This window comes from Calypte anna, chromosome 13 (assembly GCF_003957555.1).
Source record: "Calypte anna isolate BGI_N300 chromosome 13, bCalAnn1_v1.p, whole genome shotgun sequence".
Classification (NCBI taxonomy): Eukaryota; Metazoa; Chordata; class Aves; order Apodiformes; family Trochilidae; genus Calypte; species Calypte anna.
In genome coordinates, this window is record NC_044259.1 from 9,647,851 (window position 1) to 9,664,454 (window position 16,604).

Below are 16,604 nucleotides of genomic sequence, written 5' to 3' on the forward strand. Positions count from 1 at the left end.
CATCCCCTGGGGCTGCAATCTAATAATCAAAAAAACCCCAGCACCCAAACAAGCCCCAAACCTTGTCTGATGGATCAGGAGTGCTACTAGAACAGTCGGGAGCAGCTCTTCCTGCTTAATATGGTAACTAAGCACTTCAATTGCAATTATTTTTGCAATTAGATAAGTCTGTAATTGTTAGCATAGGTGGCAGGGGGTTGGGTGTGTGTTTACCAGTTCTTCCTCCCAGAGCTGGAGTAAAGTATGGATGCTATGGGAGATTTGAGGCCTGTTCCTGTCTGGTTTGTTTGGAGAAGATGGGTCCTCTGTTCTTGGCTATGGGGACTTGTTTTCTGCCTCTTTGTGAATGAAGATGCTGCTGAGGTAACTACTGATGAGGGGTGCTTGCTTCAGGGGTCTCATAGCTCCCTGTCCCCAAGCCACATGCAGGAGAACCAGGCAGGGACCATTGCCTGCCAAGGCATCACCATGCTGCAGGTCTTTCCCACAGATGCTTTGTTAGGACTCAGCTGTGGGGCACCGGGGCAACTACTCCTCTGAAATCAACTTGCTGTCTGGAAGCCATTTGCTCTTTGAAACTGATGGTGGAAGGGCCAAATCTACAGAGGTGCAAGCAGCAGGTGCTGAGCCCTGTGTTTGCTCTGGTGGTGGCTGGGAAATCGAGGGAAAACGTGGGGTCCGTGTGCCGGGCGGGAGTGAACCCCGTCCCAGCCCCGGCTTCGTGGCCGGCAGCGAGGGGCTGGGCAGGTGGGTTCGTCCCGGGCTGCAAGCAAAGGGAGCTCCGAGCCTGCACTGCAGCCGCCCAGGTTCCTGGGGGTCGGGGGCTGCCCGGCAAAGACTGCCTGTCCCCCCCTGCCCCGGGGCCTGACACTTACCCTGGGGGCTCGGGCACCCCACGTAAAGAAGCTCTCCCAAGCCCCCCCTCTCGCCGGGAGACCCCCGAGGCTGGGGGCAGGCGTGTCCCGGAGCAGCTGGAGGGGCACCGGAGCCCCAGGTCTGCCTTTTCCCCTTCCCCCTCCCAGAGCAGAGCCCAGGCACCTATGGAGCCACCCAACCTTGGGCCTCAGCACCCTCCCTTCCTGGGGGGCTCCTCCGGGTGCCCTGGGGGATGCAGAATTAGGATGATGTGCCCGGGGGTGATGCCGGGAAGAAAACTCTTGCCCCACAGTATGTGAAGGGATCCTTGTTCGTTCCTGTCTTAGCTGGTCCTTGCTGCCTGGGGCTTGGGGGACGAGGCCAGCTGGTTCCACAAGGCAAGGTGCTCTCTAGGGGGTGACAACTCTGCCCGAGGTGGCTGCAGTTTGTGTTCTGGGAGGTTGTGCTGTGTGTCCAGGCTGTCTCAGCACAGGGATGGGGCAGCAAGCTGTAGGGTGACAGGGAGGCTCTTCCCAGGACAAACCATACCCAAAGAAATCAATAATCTCATTTTCCCACTGTTTTAAATAGGATTTTATACCACTGATGATTTCTGCTCAGGTTCAGTTCAGAAATACTCTGTATTGGCAGTTTTAGTGTTGAGCTGCCAGGGAGGGCAGAGCCTGGGGACAAATCCCAGTTGCTTAGTGTCTTCCCCATGGTACAGCAGGCTCCAGAGCCTCTTCTTGCAACGGGGCACGGACAGGAAGTGTGAAGCAGATACAGAAAGCAGGCTTGCCCTGTCATAGATGCTACAGGACCAAGTATCCTCTGCATGGACTTTGTGGCTGCTGACATATGCCATGCCTTAGCCCTTCTGCCAAATCACACCTCGCCCCCCAACCTTGCCAGAACTTTTGCCTTGGACAGGGCACTGTGGAGGGTAGCACCCGTGTTCCCCTTTCTCCATCGTAGCCTGGCCTGTCTGGCACCAAGACCTTGGCAGTAGCCCCTTTCCCTCCCTTGCCCTGTACTCTCTCAGCCTGACCCACTGCCCTGGACCTAAGAAGAGCACCCCCATACTGGCCCTGCTGGGGGTACATGTTGGCTCCCAACCCAGGTCCTTGGGCACTGCTGCCTGCTGGTGCAGGGCTTGATACTGGAGGTGTCCCAGCCCCACTGGGGCAGGGAAAAGGTTCTTCTGTAGCTCCTTTGAAGGTTCTTAAAATACACCACCCTCCTGGGAAGAAAGTTGGGCAGGCAAAGGCCTCTCCAGCAATGCCTGGGGATGAAGAAAATCTTCCGTGCCAGGACACAGATCCTGCAGAGGAACAGAAAAGGGGGTTCACTGGTTTTGCAAGATGCAGTTGGGTTCTTTTCCCCTCACTTTTATGATCCTCAACATAAGGGAGGCTGCATTAAAGCACCCACAGTGGTGAGGATGCTCTTGGCAAACCACAACTATGTGCTGAATGCTGACATTTGGACAGGCTCACATCACCCCAGGACCCATGATCTGATATCGCTCTGAGTAGCATCACTTTGCTTTGTGGCTCTCTCTACCTGCTCTTGCCAGTCCTGCTTGGACTTGCCAGCAGCAGCAGGGTTGCTACCTCTGCAGATAGCTTGATAAAAGTAGGTGTCTTGGGACTGGTGCTTCTTTGGAGGCAAGTGGGTTGGGGACTCTTAGATGGGTGCTCTGTGTGAGGTGACATTTTGTGTCCCCACCCCCATGGCACAGAGAGGAAATCTGTGGCCAGAACAGGACCTCAGATCTGCAAACCTCTCTTGCAGACCAACTTTGTGACAGTCTGCTATTAGAGTAACAGTCTCTCAGGGGGTGGCTGGTATTTTGCCTTTACCCCATGGAAACTAAATGTGTTTCAGATTTGTGCAGCACAGATAGGGAAAGCATGAAGCAGGAGAGCTGGTGCCCCCTCTGACCCAGCTGTTGGACAATGATAGGAGCAGAGATGACTCTGCACTGGTGAGGGTCTCGCTGCTCTCCAGGCCTGGGGTTTCACTCTGCTCATGCCCGTGGGGCAGTGCTGGGGCCATGGCAGTGCCACCGCCACCCTGGGAAGCAGCCTTTGCACTGTGACCTCCCTGATGAGTGATATTTGTGTTATTGAGGGATCTGCAGGCCAGCAGGGTCTGTGGGTTCATGGTCATCTCACTCTCCCTCTCCTGCTCCTGCCACCTTGCTCTCCAAGCCTCTGGAGGAGGTTCTGCTCTGGTTCTGCTGATGGGCAATAGTATTTACAAGGTGATTCATGAGTAGGCCCTCTGAGAGCTGTGGGATGATGCTGTGCCCCAGGGCTGAGGGGGACCCTGCATTCTCCTGCAACAGCCCCAGCCCCCTCTAGGCTGCATGTGTGAGTGGGCAGCACCATGGCCATGACCTTGGCTAAGGTCACCAGTGCTCAGTGTACAGCAAGGACAAATGTACTTAGCTTCCAGCACGTGGGTCACTCTGTTTTCTCTCCCAGAGCCCAATCAATATGAGAGAGCCCAGGTTATCAGCACACAGCATTGGAGCCAGAGCACGTGGAGGTCAGGGTGACCTTGCCTGGCTCTTTCTGAGAAGGGCTGCACAAAGCAGCTTCCTAGAGCTGAGAGGCATGATCATGCATGGCCCCATGTCCTCCATCCCTGTGCCACTGGGAGGGAGCAGTGATGCCCAGTGCAGCATCAGTCCCTCACCCCTAGAGCCCTGACAGCAACCCTGTGAAAGCTGCTGGCAATTTATGTGGAGGTGACACAGGCTTGCATGAAAATGAAGCATGCTGGAAATCTGCAGTCTGAACACAGCTGCCTCTGCAGTATGTGGACAGACAGGCAGGGTGCAGGGATTTTCCAGGGCATCATTGCAGGGTGACTGTGTAAGCTCACATTCACCAGCTGGGGCAGTGCAAAGCTCTGTGCATCTTCCCTGGGCTTGGGGCTGGATTTGGGAAGCAAATGGTGCTGGTGACAGGAACGAAGATGGACCTCTGATGCCATTGCCCTCTGCACAAGAACTGTCAGGATGGAATGATTGGACCACAGAAAATGCAGCACCTATCCCAGCAGAGAGAGCTGCCCCCTCCCCTTGATTGCACTCAGTGACAATGGCCCCATACTCACCCTGCAACCTTTGCCTCTGCTGTTGAGTTTCTCTCTGAGGAAAACTGAGTGTTTTCCTTTCAACCTCACAGGATTTTAGAAGGCAGCCAGGAATAAAAGGCGGGGAGATACAGATCCTAGGGCAGTGGACTGGCTGAGACTCATGGGAAAGCTCTGGTACTGGAAAGAGTTAAATTGCACATGAAGACAGAAATAAAACAGAGCAAAATACATTAATTAGTCAATGTCTGCCTGGTCCAGCCTGGCTTTGCTCTGTGGAGCACCAGGGAGTGCCTGCTTGGTGTCTGGCAGCTGGGGAGGCACGTGTGCCTGGCACAATGATCCTTTCCTATGGGAACTGGCTTCTGTCTGCCCATGTATTGTGGCCATGGGCCTGCCCCAAGCTGCCCTGAGCATAGCTGATGTGTGCAAGAGGGTGGTCTAGAGCCAACTGCTTGACTCTGGCATTTTCTGCCCGATACCTCCCTCTTAGTGCTGAATGTTCCTCCTCTCAGGTCTTTAATCTCTCTGGACTTCAAGGACTGTTCTCACAACCTACAGCCATGCCCAGTTTTTGGCATGCTCCTCTTCAGAGTCCTGACCCACTGCAGTGAAACAGATTCCTGGTGTCCCTCAGGTGCTGTGCATACCAGTAGTGATTTCCTATACTGGTTTCTGTGCATTGCTTCTGGTGCCTGGTGGGGAGGCAGAAGTGACTGTCTTCCCTTATATCCCTGCTTGGTTCTGTACTCTCCACCCTACCTGGTTCTCACCCATGGAAATTTCTCCAGCCCTTTAAAGGCTGTGGTGCTCCTGTGGCCTTTTGATTTCCAAAACAGTGATGACTCTGACTCTCTGTTTTGATGTCCTCGAGATGGGTTGCAGTTCTCCAGCATTCCTGTCATCGTTTGTTGGTTTGTTGGATTATTCTCTAATCCTCATTACAAGGAAGAATGTTGTTATTAAGGGCAACAGTTCAAAATACTACTGGTCATGCTTTCCCTTGAATGACCTCATGGAGCTGCTCTGAGCTGAGCTCTTCTGTGCTCTTGTCCTTCTTATTTAAGGGGTTATGAGTCTCTGGAGTGATTTGTGGTGTTGTTCTTCTGGAAATGTGACCAGGACGGACAACTGGAAAGACTGTGCAGAAGGGAAGGGGGAGAGGAGCTTGGTTTATGCTTAGGGTGAAACTGATTGCCAGGGTTTTCATGCACAGGCAAATCGTGTGCTCTCTTGTCCTGTATGGTATTAGTTGATCATCTGCTGACAGCAAATGTTTGTATATATGATAAAGGAAAAAAAGGTTTGGAAGGGGCCTCAAGTGATCTTTGGTGCAGTGCTTCTATGCAAGAAAGAGAAGTAAAAGAAAAACTTCTGCTAAGAAGAGAAGTAAAAAGTAAAAGCAATAGCTGATCATGCAGCACTTGAGCAGCTCCTAGCTGAATGAAAGCAGAAACCACAGCAGTGGTGTTGTGTAGAGCAGAAAGGAGATCTCTGGATTTTGAAAGGCCACAAAACATCTCTGTGTTTGAGTCTCCTTCTCTCACTTTCCCACGAGTCCTGTGTCTCATGTCTCTGCACTGTTATGGCACTGGCTGCTGCTAACCCTCTTCCCTCTGACCTCCTTGGGAGCAAATCCATCTGGGAAGCTCATGGGGGTTGATTTTAGCAGTGGATGTGTGTAGGTGTTTCATCCCTCAAAGGTAAGGACAGCCTGGAACCACATGCCAGGTCCCTGTGTGTGGGCTTTTGTCAAGCTCTGCTGGCACCAGGCACCAGCAAGCTGAGAGTTTGGGGATGGAGGTTTCCTGACTGCCACTGACCCTGGTGTGGGCTTCAGATACAACTCCTGTAGCAGGGTCAGGCCCTTCAGGGAACAAGGAAGGGACCTTGTCTATCTGGGAAAGTGGGGAGAGGAAAAGCCAGCAGGTCAGTTACCCTGACCTCTGCCTGGGTAAAAGAAGCACAGTTTTCTTCCTCTTTTCTTTCTGCCATCACATTATTCTCTCTTTGCACCATGGCAGCACTTCGAGCATGAGCTTCCAGTTTACCCAGGAGCTGCACTTCTGTGTGAGTACACACCACAGTTCTCTCTTTGCAGGAGCATGTCTGCCATGCCAGACACCTTCACTCCAGATGCTTTTGTATAAACCTGCAATATATCTATATAATTCTATAACTTTGCACTCTTTATTAGCTCCTCAGAAGCTGAAAAGGCAAACTCAGGAGCTGCAGTCTTGTATTTGTGTTCCTCCATCCCTCTGTATCTCCCAGGGCAGACTCTCCTGTTCCAAGTTGTCCCTCTGCCTTGTGTAATGTCACACGTGATCCCCAGGGGAGGCACAATGCTGGATGAGCATTTTGAATGGCTCTGCCCTTTGGTTCACCTCCCTGTGTTCTCTTTTTGATGTCTGGGACAGGATCAAGGGCATGTGCTGCAGGAGAGCACGAGAGCAGCTTCTTTGCTGGCATGCTGGGAATGGGGAGTCAAAGGACTCCTTATCTTTGGGATGGAAAGTTTCTGGGCTGCTTATCAGGTACTGCCTGGAAGTTAGATTAAAGTCTCAGGAACAGCAGCCCACAGCATGGCATACAGTGTGCTTATCCCTTCTTATGCTCAGGTGGGTGAATGCCTTTGAGCAAGGCAGCATCTGTGTGGCTCAGCTCTGTGGGGACACGGGTGCCTTGAGGAGCAGACGGGTGCCACAGCCCAGCACAGCTGACCTGCTTTGCACCCATCTTGTTACCTCACTGTACCCACATCCCTCTGAGGGACTTGACCCCTGGGACGTGTTTGGGGTCATGCTGAGGGAATTTTTGAAATTTTTCTGCTCTAACTTTACATGGGTATTTGTATTTCTAAAAACATTTGCCAGCCTAATTTTGGCTCGTTTTGCTTCCCCAGACAAGGGAATGGAATATGCTGTTGGCTGAATTCACTGCTGATGCAAACTGACAGCTGAAACGCTGAGGGTGTGTGGCCTGGCCAGGAAGGGAAACTGCTGAGCTGCTCTGCAGGGAGCTGGAAACCCAGACCTTGGCTCCTCCAGGGACTCACAGTCTGGTTGTGGGTGCCCAGACTTTGTGCCCCAGGGCTAACACCCTGTTCCTTTCCCTGTGATGGGCTATCACCTTACCCAAGCCACTGCAGCTCTGTGATGTGCACAGACTTTGCTGGCTGTCTGCCACCAGAGGACACAGCTGGTTTTTGGGAGCAGACACAGCTAATGGCTGTCCTCTGTTCCACACAGAAAACTGTGATGACAAAATGGTCCCCACTACCCAGCAAAGCTGGGAACATTTTGTGCTCCCAGTGAACAGGTGCAGTTACAGGTGTGGCCAGCCACATGTGAAGCTAGAATAGCCAGTCCTGTGCTGCCAACATGGAGGGATGTGAGCTGGGTCCCTGCTGGTGGTGATGAACTTCTGAGTGGCTGCAAAGAGCAAGAGTTGTCTGGTCAAAGATCTCCTGCTGTGGCGTTGGCTTGTTGCTCAAAAGCTCGTGGACAACATGGGGTCCCTAACTCTGCCTTCCTTTTTCAGGCTGGACCTCCCATCAAAGAAGGCTCATAAGAAGGCTCTTACCTCTTGAGGGCTCCATCAGTCAGCAAGATCCCTTTTCCATTCCTCATCTCCAATTTGAGAGGTTTACCCTCCTGCCTGCAGCTTCTTCCCCGAAACTGAGCCTTCTGGAGGGGAGGCAGGTGGGAGCTCCTGGGGCCCCCAGTCCTACAGCAGTGCAGCAAGTGCTGGTATGCCAGTCGGAAATCCCTGTTGAGTGTCCCATACAGGATGGGGTTTAGGGCCGAGTTGGCATAGCCCAACCAGAGGACAACGGACATGGGTGTTCCTTTCACCCTGCTGTCCCCCCACACCCCCCGATATATGAACACTGTGAAATAGGGGAACCAGCACACAATGAAGGCTCCCATCACCACTGCCAGTGTCATGGTGGCTTTGTGTTCTTTCACCATGGGTGGCATGGGAGTGTTGCTGCTGCAGCACCACGTGTGGTTTATCCTCTTGGCTTGCTCCCTCGCTATCCTGAATATCCGGTAGTAGGTGATGCACATGATGACCAAAGGGATGTAGAAGGTGAGCAAGGCATCTACTAGCCCATAGAGAGGGTTCACCTCCAGTATGCACTCCTTACTGCAGTTGGGGACTGTGTTTTGGACTGCTGTCCCATTAGTGTTCCAGCCCAGGTGGATGGGTAGGAAGGAGACCATCAGTGAAACAATCCAAATAACAACCAAACCCACAGTTACCCGGGAGCGAGTGACCAGCTGGCTGTAGCGGAGAGGGGTGGTGACAGCAAAGTAGCGGTCCAGGCTGATCATGAAGAGGTTAAGGATGGAAGCCGTGCACAGCATGACATCCAGGCTGGTGTAGATGTTGCACAAAGTGCTGCCAAAAGGCCACTCTTTGGACAGTTCATAGAAGGCGGATAATGGCAGCACCAGGAGTGCCAGCAGGAGGTCAGTGATGGCCAAGGAGACAATCATGCAGCTGGTCAAGCTGCGCAGCCGGCGGTCAAAGGTGACGGCCAGACAGACAATGATGTTACCACAGAGAGTGATTATGATGAGGATGACAAGGAAGGACCCAGCCAGCAACTGAAGGGGCAAGTTGCTTTTTTGAGAGCTTGTATGGTTGTGAGATTGATTCATAGTGCCGTTGTATGGATGGAGCAGCCCTGCTCTCACCAGCATCAATGCTACTTGGTGTCAGTGTCCACCAGGCAGCCCTACAGCCCTCTCCAAAGTGACCTTGGAGAACGTTGCAGAGTCACTTCAGGTATTCAGCCTTGTATGCTAGGAATGACATGGTCTACAGAAAGATATGGCCCTGTGACTTGCTTGTACCCATTGGCCCCATCTGGGACCTCAGTGCTGGATCAGATCCCGCATGGCAGCTGGTGGGTCTCAACTGCTTCCTTTTTCTCTCCTGTATTTTTTCCTCTGAGTGACCATAGGATCAAGGTCTTGGGGGCAGTCTCAGGTACTCTGCATGTTTGATTGGTGACAGCAGTCAGCAGTGCTCTAGCAGGTACGGAGCTTTGCCACCTCCTGAGGACAACCTGCAAAGAAAGCACTAACTCAGAGCTGTAGTGAGCAAAGGTCCTTTGAGCCACCCCTCAAAACCCTCCAGAAATGGGCTTCTGCACCTCTCTAGATGCTGCAGGTCACTTATATGTCAACTGGGAAGTCCCCTGTCAGTTAGGCACACATGTCCCTTGCCAGCTGGCCTCCCCCAGCCCCAGATGTGCCCATGTAACTTCAGGATGTTGGGAAGGGAAGGGATTTTTAGAGACACCAAGTTCTTACAGGCTTGCAACAAAAACAAGGACTGGAAGGATACAAGAAAAGGGTTTTCCTGAGAAAGCAGTGTACTTTTCTTATGACTTCTAGCAAAACCAGTAATTTCAGAAGCTTGACTATGGCTGTAAGTCTCCTAACTTTGCATTTGTATATGCACTTTGCAGCAGCCCATGCCTTGTGTTGGTACCTGCCATCAGAAACCACATTGGCTCCTGTAGCCCAGAGAAGAAATCCTTGCTCTGCTCTGGGCCCTGGGGAAAAGAGGAATCCTTTTGTCAGTGATGCAATGTCCTGGGGATGAGGTGACTGGAAAGGGCTCTGACAGCTTCCTCAGTCCCATTCCCAGCAGCTGAAGGGCAGCATGGAAGTTTGCAAGAGGTTTGCAAGGTCTCCATCCAAGAGAGTCTGGATAGACCTGCTCCTGCTGTGGGACAGGAACACAGAGTAGAGGACATACTTTTTCTGACTCTTTTCTGTCTGGATATAAGTAACAAAGCTGTGTTTTGCAAGGGCAGAAACAACACAGCAAACCCATTTGATCTCCAAAAGAGCTTTTAGCTGCGGATTACAGCGGTCTCCAGGACCGTGCTACTACTAGATCCAAAGGGCCCTCAGTTTCTGTGGCAAGCAACACCCATGCCAGGAAGGCACCTGGAGGGAAACTGAGGCACTGAAAGGATATAAGAGAGGGGGTTAAGAGCAGGCTGAGAATCCTGACTGGCTATGCTGAGACCTCATGGAGCTGCCTGTGCTCCAGCTGTGGTCTCTCCTCCCATGTGTCTCCAGGTGAGCTGATGTGTATCCTCATCTTCCCCCACGGGCTGGTGGTGGAGAGCTGTGCCTGTCCCTGTGGGTGTTGCAGGACCCAGTTCCCTGACTCTCTGCAGCCCATGGAGCAGCAGTGAAGCCCTCCCTGGTGAAGCTTGTGCAAGAAGGTAGAGAAGGTAGATTCTCTGCAGGGTGCCACAGGCTGCAGAAGTGGAACAAGCAGAAGAAACTCCAGGAACAGAAAGAGGTCCAGCCTTGGCAGAGGATAGAGGTGAGATTTTAAAGTTAAACTTGCCCTGCAAGAGCCAGATAACTATGTGAAGCAGGTTGAAATACTCTTCAGACTTTTTATGTCTTTGATTCAAGGTTAAAGGCGTGGGCACCAAGGGAGGGAGTATACTGAGAAGACTCTGTGAGTAAATAACCACTGACTGGCAGGAGCTGTAGGGTGGCAAGAGGGGGAGTGGACCAGAGAGATTAGAGATTCTATCTGCTGCTTCTAAGGGAACTGGAGATAAATGACAAATGATGAACTGGCCTGTGGGAAGCCCTCTACTGAGCAGAGCAAACTCATTGCCATACATTGGGCACTGGGATTAAGGCTGTTGGGAGAGGGATGCAATCCTTTCAGCCATGGTGGCAGCGGTTCCTCACCTCCTGCTGCAGCGCAGGCTCTTGCCATGGAAAGCTCTTTGTTTGTGCACAAAAGGAGTGTGGAACAAGCTGAGCACTGCCTTCCTGCTGACAGCAATGACGAGAACAGGTTGTTCCTGGAGAAGGGTATTTCCAAGTGAAAAGGATGCTTTTTCATCGCTTTCAACATGTGGAAATGGCAGGATAAATTATAGGGGGAGTAGCACACTTAGAAAATGCTGGGGGTGGATCACAGCCTCCTACGTGGCTGCTTCACCACACATCAACAACCTGTTCCTGCCACCAGCTCTCACAGCTCATGTGGGCTGGGGCTTGTCTCAGGGTGGGTCCCAGCTCTGGGCACATTGCCATGCTCAGCACCCATCACTGTGCCACAGGGCAGCCCTGCACTAAGACCTGACCAGAAGGAATTTTGTTTCTTATTCCTTTTTCTGATTAACTTACAGCAAGAAATGGACACTTTCTGGTTTTGCTTTTCTTCCCCTTGGCCAGGGAATGGCAATTATGTACAAGTGAGATACAGAGCCACTGGGCTGAGTTGTGTAAGGAAGGAGTAGGAGTCCCCAGATGAAGGGGACAGAGGTGTCCTCATCCCTGCAGAGGAGTCCAGGCAGAGCTGAGCTCTTGACAGCTCTCGAAACCCTGCAGATGTGGGCTGCAGGGCTCTGCTGCCTGCAAACCCTTGGGATATTGTTCCTCCATGGGACAGGGCAGGACCTGCTACCTGCCAGCTTGGGTGTAGGATGTTGGACCCCTAATTGCAATGGGAGTAGTAGATCTTCCTGTATTCCTTGGCCAAATTATGTCATGGAAATATTTCTTGGAGTGATCATAGCCTCCAGATCTGGCTTTGCAGGTAAAGGCAAGCCAGTGGGCTGGTGTGGATGGGGGACTGTGGGATCAGCTCACTATCAGAGTGCAATCCCTGGGGCAATGCACCCAGCTCCAGGCTCTCTCCTGCAGCATCGGCCCTCCGGGACTCCACCTCTGCCCCTGATTTTCTGCCCAGGTCACTTGCAGCCACCTTTAATATCAGGTCCCGTGTCCTCTGTTCCTGTTGCATTCTGGCAGAACAAGTTCATTTCCTCCTTGATGTGTAAGCGGAGCAGCTGTTTCGCGTGGCAGCCTTCCTAGCAAAACCCTGAATAAATTATACCCTTCCAGCCCTGTCACACCAGGCAGCTTGTATGTTTACCTGATTATCCTCATTAGCACAGCTTGGAACTGTTCCTGCTTCAAAATTACCCTCCTGACAGTGAGGGACCAGAGTAGGACATTGCTTCTGGGTCATCCTTCTAGTGCCTTTTCCAACAGTGCCAGTGCTCTGATGGACACTATCTCCACTGTGAAGACTTGTCAGGTTACATTTGTTTTGTTGCAGTCATCCCAGGGCTCCCTATAAGCCAGATATTTTTCCTATAGTGTTTTCAACTCCTTAGTGTAGTGATTTTTGCTGTTAGTTCCTAAGTGTATGAGCTTGTGCCAGCATGCTGTGTTTCTCTATATGTTTGGATCTTCTCATTCTTCTGTAGTACTTAGTAACTTCTCAGTTCAAAACTTCTCCCAAGTTTCTTACGAGCACATTTCCTTAAAGAAAATCACATTTTCTGAGCCAAGATCACTAACGATCTTTAAGGAACTCTAGTAATAGCCTTCTCTGGAGCATTAATGATCCTTCCAATGTAATGTGCTTCCTTACAATTTTCACAGTAACTCCTGCCTGAATAGGTATTTTCAGTCTGTGTTGCAGCCCATGTTACATTTGATCTACTGAGTTCCTATTTAAAATGGCAATTATGTCATCTGGGTAGGGGAACTGTGATTTATCTGTGGGGAATTTCTTTTGCGTTTTACCCTTTTATTCCTTCTCCCTGCCTTTCAGCGTCCTCTCCTCCAGCATCATTTATTCCAGCACTTTGTGCACATTTGCAGCAAGACTAATGGGATACAGTGCCTGCTCCAGCAGTGGAGGTAATAAATTTGCTGCTCTCCATTTGCGTCCCTCTACTTCTGGCATAATATGCTAGTTTATAAGCTGTTAAAAGCCTAGATAGATTGGTACTACAAGTGGACACATGGGTGTAAGTGTCTGTGAGAGCCTGGACGTGGCAGCTTGCCTTTGGGAAGTGTTTCCCACTTCCTGAAAGGGCACTGACAGTGATGGTTGGGAGCACAGGGGAAGCTCTGCATTAAGCATTTTAGTTCTGTCCTGGGGACAGAAGAGCTCTGCTCTCAGGCAGACCTGAAATGTCACACTGCCTGCTGTCTTAGCTTCATTTAAAGCAAAGTAAATTCCCTGGCCCTGCAGAGCGTGCAGCAGAGCATTATGGCTTTTTCTAAAATTATGTTCAAATGCTTCCAGAGATTAAATATCTGGGCATGCTGTGAGAGGTACTTCAGCTAAGGCTGTGAGATAGGCAGCAGAAGGGTGGGGATTTCTTCTGGTCTGACAGAGAATGTTTGAAGTTCCATGGTGGGGAGAGAGCAGGGCTGGGAGCTTCAGGGACCCTGGCAAAGGGCTGCTTAGATCCTCTGCCACAGCCATGAGCCTGCCTCACAATGGGACAAGACCAAATTTGCCAGATTTTGGGCTTGAGGTCAACATGAGAGAGGAAAAACATGAGTGGTGCAGAAACCATCTTCACCTGCTGTCCATGGACAGCTTCGGTGAGGTTGTGGGCTTGTTTCTAGTTTATGAGCAACTTTTCTGGGAGGAGCTGTGCCCTCGCTTTATTCCCATGCAGTGCCATGCTTCATAGATGCCCTAGCACACTTCTCTGCTTCGTGAGCCCCATTTCTAGGAGCTCTTGTTCCCTTGTCACCATCTCTTCCTTGCAATTGCTTGTCTCCCCTCTGCCTCCTGGGGAAGGGCACTCGTTTGCTGCTTGTAGGTGCCCACCCATGCATCAAGTGGGCACACGCAGATCACACTGCAATCTTACAGATGCACATAGACATTTGCAGTCTCATTTTTTTGCAGAGCCCCTTTGCAACCTCTCTGGGGCTGGGGTGATGCATAAGGGTCCTGCCCGGCTGCATCTGTAGACACTTCTGTTTCTGCACCTTGGTCTATTTCCTGGTGACCCATCCCAGACTGAACCCTGATAGATACACATCAGTAATTACTGCCTTTGGGGTGGGCAGAGGAGCTGGGAGAGGCAGGACAGAATTCACACCATCCCTCCATCAGGTCCTTAGGAGGAAAAGGGCTCTGTGAGTAAGAGAGAGTTCAGGACCCCTGAAAGCAGGCAACCCTGAAGAGGTATGAGGAAATAAGCAGAGCAGTCACCATTTTGAAAGTTTGCTCTGCAGAAGGTGTCCGTGAAAGGTGAAAGTGAAAACAGAGGTGCTGGGCTCATTTGAGCTGCATGAGTTCCCAGAAGTCCAAAGTTTTAGTTTTCTGCTGAAGCCTATTACAGCTGGGGGACAGTGGGCATATCATACCAACCTTGGGGACCACTCACCCCTCTTGTGCCCAGCTTGGGATACCCTGCCCTGCAGAGCCAGCTCTGCCCCTGCATGGAGCAACCCCTGCTCCAGTGCCCATCAACTGCCTGGGTGTGGAGGGATGAATGGAGGGGCTGGGGTGGTCAGAGAAAGGGGCTCCCTGGCAGCTGAGTGCAGCAAACATCATGGGGAGGCAGCTGGGGCAGAGATGCTTCGCACTCTGATGCTCAGGCAGGGCAGGGTGCTGCCTCTGTGCCCTGGGAACACTCCACACACGTTCTTCTACTGCCCCTGATGTTCTCGGTTCCAGTCAACCCAGACAACAACAGCCAGCAAAAGTTCCCAAACTGGCCTCTGCTCCAGGAGGATTATGATGGCACATGGATGGGTCTGCTGAGTGACAACCTCTTGCTTTGGCCAGGTGGCCTGTTGTGAGGTGCTTAGCATGCCCCAACCTCAGCAAGGACCCACCAACCCCTCTGAGATTTCACCTAGGAAGTGATTTACCAGCGTAACAACTAATCAAAAGTAAGGTAAAAGCTTTACCTGAGGAAGGTGCTCCTTTCCCACAGCCTCTGAGCAGGCGGAGAGCCCTCGTTGGCTTCGCTGCTTCCAACTTTCCCTCGGCGTGCGCGGCTCCGTTTGTGAGGGCAGCGCAGTGAGCGCTGCGAGCAGCGCCTGCCCCTCTCCTCCCTCCTTCCCTCCCTCCTTCCTCTCGTACCAATATTCATGCAGCTCGGTGACTGCAACATGAGTCAGACCACAAGTGGGTGGGATCAGAGCTGCGAACTCAGACACTGAGGTTATCATCCGGCAAATTTGAAATGCTGAAAGTGAGACGGGCTCTGGGCATGCAGTGTGTCGGGCTGTGCTCAGTCGTGCCAGGCACAGAAAGGGCTGTAGGATGTCTGTTGCCTCTTGCTGCTGCTTGCTTGTGTGCTACCGTCACCTTCCTCCCCAAAATTAAGATTTCAGGGCTCTTGCTGCTTGCTGGCCACATGCAAAGCTTCCCTCCCGAGTGGCTCTTTGCTGCACTCTTTGCTGCACTCTTACTTGCTGCCGGGGGGCCTGGTGCCATCCCTTGCTCTCAGCACAGACCTGCTTTGCAGTCAAAGTGAATCCCTAGGAATAAGGGCATCTGAGTCTGGAGCTGAGATGGCTCAGAGGATCGAGGCTCTCAGTTGCATTAGGTAGAGGTAAGGAAGAAGGCTGTGTAGCTGCAAAGCTGGAGGAGGAAACTGGAGCCCAGCAGATTGCACTGGGATGCAATTTTGCTCCTAGTGTAACTTGAAGTGGCAGGAGGAGCCCATGCCAACCTGCTGGGGGTCTTGCACATGACAGGGACCTTGGTTTTGCCTGCTGTGGGTCAGTGGCAGGGGTTCTCCAGCTTCGGCATCTTTCCCACAAGGCTGCACTTGCCTCTGCTGAAAGTTGTCCCTTGCATGTGCTGTGGCAGGGAGGAACCACACCAAGCGACAAAACAGGCAGTGACAGCCTTCCGTGTCTCTCAAATCTTTCATCTGTGGGTTTCAAAGCACTGTGTGAATATCAAATGCCAGGCCAGCTGTGCTAGGACCTGTTTCCCCTTTTAGTCGTCTCTCTTGAGCTGGGCAGGTCCTGAGCTGTCAGGGCTGTCAGCTGAGTGCCAGCAGATCCTGGCCATCTCCCTGGCTCCTCATGGGCTGGGGACAGCAGCACGTGGAGTGATGCACTGTGAGTGAGGTGATTTGGTCCCCATGAGCCACTTCTGAGCCCCCAAGCAAATAGCCAGGGACTGAATTATTACAGTCTGGATGTTGCCCTGGGCTCCCTAAGCTGGAAGGAGATGAATCTTGCTGCTGTCCCAACTGTGCTGAGCTACCTCAACACCCTGTGCTGTTCACCAAGACCATGTCCCAGTCTCCATCCCTGCTAAACAGGGACACCAGTGACACTGGCTCACAGATCAAAATGCCTTTGAGGCATTTATCTCTACAGACCAAAGCACAGATCTGTCTTTAATAAGCTTATGATCTGCTGGAGCTAGAGAGTTTTTCCACTGATCTACAGCCCTGTGATGTGTCTGGGTAGCAGAACAGCGGGCTGGCTGCTGGGAACTTCTCAAGTAGCTGGGGAGGGATCCCTCCTGCAAAACAAGATTCAAATCTGTTCAGGAATGTCTGCGTCAGCTAAAGTCACTGGGGAGCTGATCTGTTCCAGAGTCCCTTTTTTGGGTCTGTTGTGTAGGGATAAAGGTCTGGTTATCTGGGCAGGTTCCCCTCTCCAGCCCCCTTGTCCTAATTCCTCCCAATAACAGGTCCCTGCTGCCCTGCTTGCAGGGGGTTGGGGTCATGAGTTCCCCACCACTTCTGCAAACTCCTGAGCACAGCAGAACCCCAGCACCTGATCTTGTGTAATAGCTGTGTGACTGTGGAGCTTCTGAGGGCTGGTGTGCTAGATCTGAGTTAATTGAAC

At 51.9% G+C, this 16,604-nt stretch overlaps 1 protein-coding gene across 1 annotated transcript; it reads right to left on the reverse strand.

The window, feature by feature from the left end:
• Positions 1-1,374: 1,374 nt before the first annotated feature.
• On the reverse strand, positions 1,375-14,796 carry HRH2 (histamine receptor H2). Its single transcript, XM_030459454.1, has 4 exons — positions 14,697-14,796; positions 7,546-9,040; positions 3,982-4,140; positions 1,375-2,176 (listed from the first exon to the last, which is right to left on the reverse strand). The coding sequence occupies exons 2-3, from the start codon at positions 8,670-8,672 to the stop codon at positions 4,122-4,124; spliced, it is 1,146 nt and encodes a 381-aa protein (XP_030315314.1). The 5' UTR covers positions 8,673-9,040; positions 14,697-14,796; the 3' UTR covers positions 1,375-2,176; positions 3,982-4,121.
• Between the last annotated feature and the right edge of the window lie 1,808 nt (positions 14,797-16,604).

Bases quoted from the DNA above. Each gene is read 5' to 3' on its own strand.
- HRH2 (XM_030459454.1), bottom strand. From the start codon at position 8,672: ATGCTGGTGAGAGCAGGGCTGCTCCATCCATACAACGGCACTATGAAT.